At 38.9% G+C, this 9,593-nt stretch overlaps 1 protein-coding gene across 3 annotated transcripts in view; it reads right to left on the bottom strand.

Annotated features, from left to right (window-relative positions):
- Window positions 1–421: 421 nt before the first annotated feature.
- Window positions 422–9,593, bottom strand: part of ClpX (Caseinolytic protease chaperone subunit) — a 23,146-nt gene continuing 13,974 nt past the window's right edge. For all 3 annotated transcript variants that reach the window (XM_045738702.2, XM_045738701.2, XM_045738703.2), the window contains exons 10-13: window positions 5,285–5,452; window positions 4,592–4,720; window positions 4,023–4,115; window positions 422–2,413 (exon numbers count right to left, since the gene is read on the bottom strand). In XM_045738702.2, the coding sequence (XP_045594658.2) occupies window positions 2,243–2,413; window positions 4,023–4,115; window positions 4,592–4,720; window positions 5,285–5,452 (561 nt within the window). In that variant the 3' untranslated portion in view covers window positions 422–2,242. The remainder of the gene's footprint in view (window positions 2,414–4,022; window positions 4,116–4,591; window positions 4,721–5,284; window positions 5,453–9,593) is intronic.

Here is a 9,593-nt window from a genome sequence, read left to right as displayed (position 1 = left end):
ATCCACCCCCCCCTCCCTCCCCCACACAATTACTCTTGCACGCATACATAAACAAACTTGAACACACTGCCTACATATACGAATGCAACTTGTATAATGTAAGTACAGTACTTAATATTAACTAATAGTGTAAATGTTTCATCTAAAGCCCAAGATTTGTTGATCAAATATATACTGTATTGTACGCTATGGTGTATCAGGACTCTACTCTCCTCGACTGGTTCATGCACAACTGTAAAATATATAACGGAGCTCAGCATTGTTCCTTTTTACAAAATTTACCAATAGAGAACATTGTTTGGAAATCATGCAACAACATTTTTTATTTTATCACCAATTACTTTGATATTTAAAATGAAAAAATATTTTAATATTTATTGCACATTTGAAATGAAACGGTGAGGATTATAATATTCCCAAATAAAATTCAGCAATTTTATTCACTATCTATATAAAAAAAAGGCATATTCTTGATTTTTTGTAAATAACTTTTAGAAGAGTTCTCACAAGGATGGCACAGAAATCATTACAATAAATCCAGTGTTGAATGTTCTTGTTGGTCTCGTCGACGGCCCCCAAAGACGGGGCCACCACGGGGGACCCACTGGAAATGACGCGTACAAGGGCCAAGCTTGTCACAATAACAAGCCTCGTGTAAATATTCGGCCACCTTGGTCCGATTACAGTGTACTAACCCAAATGTAGCAATTCTTGAAATCAACGAGTCTTAAGTTTGATTCACATCATTTCTTAAAAGACACGAGGCGTGTGCGCGCACATGTCCGTTTTCAGTTACATTGCTGGAAAAATTTCTGTGAAATTCAAGCTATTATTCTGCTTATGAATTTTCTTAGTTGGTTAGCCAAACACTGCTTAATTACACCACTAAACCACAAGAGAACTACAGAGGCTTAAAAGTTAGTAATATAGCATGGCGCAGAACTAGCTTACATTACCTGGCTGTCTTAGGGCGTCCCTTCTCGTTTCCCTAGACTCATGATTTCACCACATTCTTCTTAACTCATGCTAAGCACCTTTAACAAAGTTCCAGCTTATGTAACATTTCAAAAATAGCTTATTTCATTAATAATGAGAGATAAGAAAAGTAGATTAAATATTGTGTGTGTGTGTGTGTGTGTAATTACCTAAGTGTAGTTACAGGATGAGAGCTATGCTCATGGTGTCCCAGCACTCTGTCGTATAGTGCTTTGAAAATACAGTACTAGTACTGATGGTTTTGGCCTCTAGACCTTCTCACTTAGCTGGTTCCAACCATCTACCACACTGTTTGCAAAAGAAAACTGTCTAAAATTTTTTGGCACTGTTGTTTCCTTAGCTTGAATATGAGTCCTCTTGTTTGTGAAGTTGCTGGTTTCAGGAATTTCTCTTTGTCAATTTAGTCGATTCCTGTTAGTATTTTGTAAGTGGTGATCATATCATCACTTTTTCTTCTATCTTCTAGTTGAAAGAGAGGTCATTTGATCATCACTTACAAAATACTAACAGGAATTGATCGAACTGACAAAAAGGAATGCCTGAAACCAGCAACTTCAAGAACAAGAGGATACAGATTTATGCTAAGGAAACAAAGGTGCCAGAAATATATTAGAAAGTATCCTAGTGCAGCGGTCTCCAACCAGTGGTCCTCGAGACAATTTTATTTGTGTATTGTATGTAACTGTGTATTTTCTATAATTGTTATATTTAATGGCATCAAATAGTTTGACTTTAATAACTATCATTTCTTGTTTGGTGGACCAGGGGATTCATATTAGTGGTCCATGGGATTTAAAATTATGAATTTGGTGATCCGTGAGCTTCGAAAGGCTGGCGACTGCTGTTTTAGTGTGTATGTGTGTGTGTGTGTGTGTGAGAGAAACACATGTACGTACACGTGCGCACACACAAATTTTTGTTTTTATTCTATAATACTTTCAGAAAAGATTAGCATCTTCCAGATCTATTATAGAAATACAGTACATATAGATCAAAGGATTAATTTCTCACCACCCCAAGTGCCATAATCTCACAAATTCGCAAAATACATCTATTTGGCAGGAGCTACCGCTGTTCATACTAAAATAACCACACATAATCAACTGCAAATACTATTCAATATAGGAACAGAATTATATACAAATAGGAAACTTATATTGTATGGAAACATCGAATCAGGACGAGTTGGCTGCAGACTTGAACTTAACTTTCTTAAAAACTTAAACTGCCTATTGTCCCCCTCTTCTCACTTGGCCTGAGCAAGTGCTTGCTCCTCTTCCTGGTCATCTTCTGGAGAGACTGGCTGACCATGGATGTATATGGGAGACGCTTCTCCTCTCACTGCTTCACCTGTCAAGTGCACGCTTACAATATCCGATCCCGGAATCTCAAACATGGCATCCAAGAGGAGGTTTTCCTAGAGATTGGATAGACATACATTACTAACATTTCCTATACTATTTTTATAACAGATTACTCAAATATGGTAAAATCATTGTCAAATCATTGACAAAATTATATTTAATACAAATTTACAAATCATTAATTGAGAAAATCTGTAGGAGCAGTGATGATAGTTCGAACCTATGCGGTGGGTGTTCCCAAGCACACATGTGCGGACGCACATGTAGTGTGATTACTCAGTGTATTGAAAGAGGAGCGCAAGAGGTAGAACAAGTCCTAGATGACAGTGTCAAGAGTGCATGGGTGGATTGTGTGAAAATCCCATTCTGGACCCAGAATGGGATTCTGATGTTTCTAAACAATGTTAGTGTGATTATTCTCTATGTAAAGTCATTCATTGGTGATAAAGACTTTTAAAATATAAAGTACTATATGTGTTAAATACTTAATAACATTAGGTACCGTGACATGAAAGGAAATTCAGAACTAACACTACAGTCTTGAAAGACTATTGATGTTTAGATTTAAGCTGGGTGGATTGCATATTCTTTGACAATCAAATAGCCTTTGAAACTGTCCACTTAACAGACTGACACACAAAATGTTGAAGCAGGCTGGATAAACTGGGAAGGTACTAAATTGGATTCAGAGAGTACCTGACAGAAAGGAAACAGATTCATAGCATGATGAAATGATTAGGGTGGGTGGGGGGGGTGTAGTAGTAAGCAGGGTTATACAGGGTTTCACTTTTGGATATCTACTATTCCTTATACAAATAAATGACATACCTGGCACAGACAATTGCACAATATTACAGGAGGGCCTAAATAAGTTACATGCTTGGTCAGAGAAATAGTTACTGGAGTTCAGTTTCAACAAGTGTAAAGCAATGAAGTTTGACATTGTGGACTAGAGGCCAGAAGAACAGTGATACCCTAACCTAACCATATAAAAGGGAGGATATGGTAGGAGTAAGAAAAATAAAAAAAATGGACAAAATGCCAGCACTAACATCAGACATACAGAGGAACTGCTTCCAAATCTGTACCTGGAAATACCTCCTCAGAAGACCAGGAGACGTGGCAGCAAGTGCAAAATAGCCCCGTTGAAAAGCATAGAACCAACACAAGGGAATATACATATGAATACAACAGCATCAGTAACAGGTACAAAATTGGCAAAAATAAGAATTAACATTTTGAAAATTCAGCAGGAAATCATTCAGAACGCTGTACACAGCTTATATTCGGCCAGTCATAGAATATGGATCTCCGGCAAGAAGCCACCTTCAATACTTCAAAAACACTAAATCAAAATCAGGAAAGTACAGAGAGTTAATGCAAGGCTAGTCCGATAATTGATAGGCCTGAGCTATGAGGTCAAAATTAGCTGCATCTAATGAATCTCAGTCCTGTAAAATTGTGTTAAGTAAAACTATATTTTGAATAACAGTGACCTGTGAACAATTACCCCCCCCCCCCCTTCACCATACACTACGGTGGCTATCTGCCACACAGTGACCTGTGAACAATTACCCCCCTCTTCACCATACACTATGGTGGCTATCTGCCACACAGTGACACACTGGCTGTCTCCCCCAGAAACAACTGCAGGTATATTACCATGATGGCACGAAGACCTCTGGCTCCCGTCTTTCTCTCCATTGCTTGCTGGGAGATGGCCTCCATGGCATCAGGAGTAAAGCTCAACTCAACCTACAGATGGGAAACGGAGGAAGTGTTCAAGGCTCGAGTAAATCCTTCTCCAGAAAATCTAGTGAGCAAATATTTACACATTCATCTGAACATTCTTCTTAATAACAAACTCTCCTGCTCTAACATATCCTAGTTTAACAAACTGCTTTAGCAATTTACAACATATGACATACCATGGTAAGAAAATGTTTGTACATTAACAAATGTAAACTAGAACAGATTTATTTTTAATTTTCTTAGCAATATGATAGATAATTTGTGAACAAACTAATTCAAATAACAAACTAATACAATTTGCAAAGATTATAAATATTCACAGTTTAAGCATACTGTATAATCAACATGAAAACATGCACACAGATGGTTCAAAGATCTTATTTTATTTACTGAACTCAATATGGGATTTCTGGCATTCGTTTTATGACCCCTTCCCCTATTATATGTGATCTACTCACAAGGTCAGGGACCTTCTTTACCTTGTCCATGCCAAACAGCATCTGGAACTGAGGAACGAGAGCATTCTTGGGTTCGGTCAAGATCCTCACCAACATGATGCCAGTTAATGAGTGGAATGGAACCAGTACAGGAAACCGCCCAACAAACTCCTACAAAAGTAATAGTTACACACTTGTACGTTTATCATGTAAACACTGTTTGGACAAAAAGGCAGAAATGGGTTCACAGGATCTCACTTACAGTGTTATAAAGTAGACAAATGTGTTATGAAATTGGTAGAAATAAACTATTTTCACTCACATCATCACAAGAGAAGCCCTGAATTACTAGCAATTTATAAGAATAACTAGACTGTATTTCTAAGACTGTTACTCCTGTCATCTTTCTTATACAATGAACTGCACCATCAACTACATTTTAAGATAGGAATCCATCAGTATTCATGTCAAATGTGATATTGGGAAGACATGAATCACAGCTGATGTGTTATTACAATATGAATCAGGATGATGACGATGTTATTACGATATGATTCAGGATGATCATGGAGTATAAACATTATTCGTGTACGCTCCTTTATACCTGTATTGAAAAACAAATAAAGTAACGTATTTCACAGAAAATTAAAGTTTGAAAAAACCGAGCGTGAATTCTACCCAAGCTACTTCAACAGAAGCTCATAACTCCAAGAGACTAAATGAGCCACCACTTACAGGAATCATTCCAAATTCAATGAGATCCCTTGCTTCCACTTTGGTCAGAAGAGCATCCTTCTCTTGATTGTCTTCCTCTGCATCTGTGCTGGCTGTGAGGTGAGCCACGTCTGCCTGCGATGCTGCTCGCCGACCCGCCGACTGCCCTCCGATGCCAAAGCCTAAGTACTGGAACGAACCATCAAAGATTAAGGTGTGGGATAATTAAGGAATTATGGATAATGGCACACAAAAGATATCTCAATTAAGATGGCCCCTCTTTGGTTTGATATTTATACATAAATATCTAACAAATTTATAGCCTTTAACTTGCTTAGCCAAGTCCTCAAGTAATACACTTAAAGTATTATTACAATATACTATTCAGTTACATTTTATTAAACACTGTATTTTATTTAACAAATTAATATGGAAATACTTTAAATTCTTAATTCTGGAATTTCATTCAAAATGTTCAATTAATTTCAGTATATACTGTATTAATAAACTATTAACTGTGCTTCTTAATACAAATATTGTACCAAAAGAACTTTATTGATAATATTTGGGTTGACAAATTTAGCACCAATAGTTACTTTTTGTGTGAAGGTGCTATAACAGTCAACTCAAGTTAGCTTTTGTATTCCTTATAAATTTATCTCTGCAGTGCTTTTAACTGTGGGGGTTGTGTTCGTGACCAAGCTATCCTAAACTGTGGGGGTTGTGTTCGTGACCAAGCTATCCTAAACTGTGGGGGTTGTGTTCATGACCAAGCTATCCTAAACTGTGGGGGTTGTGTTCGTGACCAAGGGAGCCGGTCGGCCGAGCGGACAGCACACTGTACTTGTGATCCTGTGGTCCTGGGTTCGATCCCGGACGCCGGCGAGAAACAATGGGCAGAGTTTCTTTCACCCCTTTGCTCCTGTTACCTAGCAGTAAAATAGGTACCTGGGTGTTAATCAGCTGTCACGGGCTGCTTCCTGGGGGTGGAGGCCTGGTCGAGGACCGGGCCGCGGGGACACTAAAGCCCCGAAATCATCTCAAGATAACCTCAATTGTGAGGGTTGTGTTCGTGACCAAGACCATGATCGTGATATTAACCCCTTAACTATGGGGTTGTATCATAACCATGATTGCCTCAACTATCAGGAATTAGTTTGATCAATAATAGTATCTACATTACTTCTGAGCTTATCTATTTAGCCATCATTAATACCTTATTCTTTTCATGCTTGCATTTCTTAAATTATATGATTACCAAACTTCCTCAAATGTAGCTAGGTTTGTACAGGACTTCTGAGACGTGGAGGACTACACTACTGTACCTTATGGCAGTTGTAATGGGGTTACGTCTTCCTGTAGTTCCGTCTCTGACCAGGCGTAGAGGTAATTTAGGAAATACAGTACAATGTTGGGGAAATACTCTACATATACAGATTCCACTACTGTTGCTTGAGTTTGATTAACAGAATAAAATATGATATAACATAAGTAAAATGTCTTGAGTGGGGAAAGCATGCATGACAGAAACAGTCTCATATCTGAATAAATTGACAAACGAAGCAATCAGAATGTCCAGTAAATGACGAGATATTCTTTATTGGACAAAGCGAGGAGAATAATGACAAAGTAACAATTTGGTCCCTATATTAACCCAATCTTTAAATTTGCCACACTGCAAAAATTGGAATTGTTTTGCCTAATTAGAAACGTATGAACCTAAGCAACCCACCTAACTTATCGATGCCGACGCTTAGAAATCATGCATATTAAGGTGCTTTTTTACTACTACCATCACATTTGTTAATGGAATGGCCAAGTCAGTTAAAAGTGTGATGTATTAAGGGAGAGGCCAGGTTGTATATACAGTGCTTCACAAGGAGGCATACAATAATGCAACATGTAGCAAGCATAGCAGACAAAAACATGCAAAAGAGAGAAATAAGAATACAGGCCTGGATGTGGGAAAAAGGTGTACTGTCTATGATACACATAAGAGACATGAAATGTGTTTTAGCACTGGTACACAAGGAGTAGGTTTGAAAAATTACAAAGGGAAACTAAGGGAAACTTTATAACAACAAGTGCCAGGGAGAGAGAAGACTGTACCCAAATGACATTTGACTCTGCTACAGGCTCTCTCAAAAGAGGAAAATCTTGAGTGTTCATGACTGGATGAAATGTTATCAATTAACATTATTCCATCATGTACGGTAGTTGACCCAGAAGCGTGGCACCACCACAAGGAGGTGGGGCAGTGTCACCACCAAACAATGGATTGCCACTACCAGGAACCCAGGCACTGAGGCATCACCAATTCTTTTTATTAACACATTTAGGTACAACTGCATTTTGTGCAGCTTATTTAAAGGGGGAGTATACCGTGTGTCAAGAAGAAGCTATGTGATGCTAAAAATTCTCATAATTCAAGATGGTTAGTCATACAGGGCCATGTGATTAGTTGTCTACACTGGCAAACTTTGGGTGAATTATGAGGATATCATCAAGGACACAAGAGTGAATAAGGTGGCAGTAATATTACGATGCCCCCCATCTCGCAGGACGGTTAGTCAAACAAGACAAGGTGATTAGTAGCCTGCACTGGCACATTTTGGGTGCATATCCTCAAGAACACGTATCAATAAAGTGTTTGCAAAATTTCAGGTACCTCTTGCTTGGGTCTTTGAAGGGTCTAATAACTGGACATTCACTAATGTAGTGAGTGAGGTCATGACTCACTTCCTGCTCACAGAGTATGCACCTGGAGTGCTCAGGACTGGGAGATTTGTCATCTGTAGCCACCTGCCGTAGGTAGCTATAACCTAACCTGAGTCTGGCAACAACTTTGTTGCACAGTCTGATGGATATTTTGTGCTGCCCACATACATAGAAGGCACCACCACCAAGAAGCAAGGTACTGAGGCACCACCACCAAGAAGCAGGGAACCACCACCACACCAAGAAGTGGGACACTACCATGAAGAAGCAGGGAACCCCCACCACCACCACCACCAAGAAGTGGGACACTACCATGAAGAAGCAGGGAACCACCACCACCACCAAGAAGTGGGACACCACCATCACCACCAAGAAGTGGGGAACCATCACCACCAAGAAGTGGGGAACCATCACCACGAAGAAGTGGGGAACCACCACCACCAAGAAGTGGGGAACCATCACCACCAAGAAGTGGGGAACCATCACCACCAAGAAGTGCAGCAGAGCCCTGGGCTTCTCACATACCAGTACCTTCTCAAGTGACCATCAATTTTTTTATTAGGGTTATTCAAATAACAACAGTAAATAAAAAGCACTTCTTTACATAGTTCTAGACTTACTTGAAACTGTGGCATGAAAAAAAGAAGGGTACGAGAATCCTTTAAATAGTTAATATATGTTAGTTATAATTAATAAAAATTACAAGGTTTGATGATAAAAGCAATAAATGATGATATCAGAATGAATCGACCCTTCTGCCTAGCCACACTTCTCTGGATGAATTCTAAGGATAAGTTACATTATGCTAGATGTATACTGTATGTCGACCAGACCACACACTAGAAGGTGAAGGGACGACGGCATTTCGGTGCGTCCTGGACCATTCTCAAGTTGATTCATCGTCCCTTCACCTTCTAGTGTGTGGTCTGGTCAACATACTTTAGCCACGTTATTGTGACTCATCGCCTGCATGTGTATATTGTATAGTTCGGTAGAGGTTAGGTACGCATATGTTTGTCTAGCACGGTTAGTTTTGACTTGAAGAAAGTTCAAAATGGGGCAACTTGTCCTGAAATCATAAACAGATGATTATTTAATAATAAACCTTCATGGATTATTATGTATATTTTTTATTAGAAAAATACTGTTGAAAGCAAATGTGTCTTCATCTACGTCCACCTTTTTCCACATTGAAGGCAAGGGGGGAGGGGGGGGGAGGGGGGGAAGGCTAAAGGCAAAGTCTCCTCCGAACATTTCATCAACTGTATTGTACTGTACAGCACTGCAATGAATTAGCAATCTTGATGTCATCAAGTATCAATACCCATAATATTTTTTTTTAAGACTTCTGCCTATTGATTTGGTTATCACATACATGTAGAGATATTTTTGCTTATTTTCTCACATGCTGAAGTGTGTGAAAAGCATGAAGGAAATCATAGCAGGTGCAGTAGTCACTAGTACTGAACATGAGTATTCAGAAATGAGTCCATTAGACAGAGAAGACAAGGAGAGCAAATCTAAAGAGAAGAGCACCTACACCTCTTCCAAAGAGCGCAAAGAAAACTGATAAGCTACAAGACTGATACTGTACCAGAAATTAGAAGCTTGA

Source organism: Procambarus clarkii, chromosome 43 (assembly GCF_040958095.1).
Source record: "Procambarus clarkii isolate CNS0578487 chromosome 43, FALCON_Pclarkii_2.0, whole genome shotgun sequence".
NCBI lineage: Eukaryota > Metazoa > Arthropoda > Malacostraca > Decapoda > Cambaridae > Procambarus > Procambarus clarkii.
Note: the sequence above shows the minus strand (reverse complement) of the source record. Positions and strands in the feature narration are given on the sequence as shown.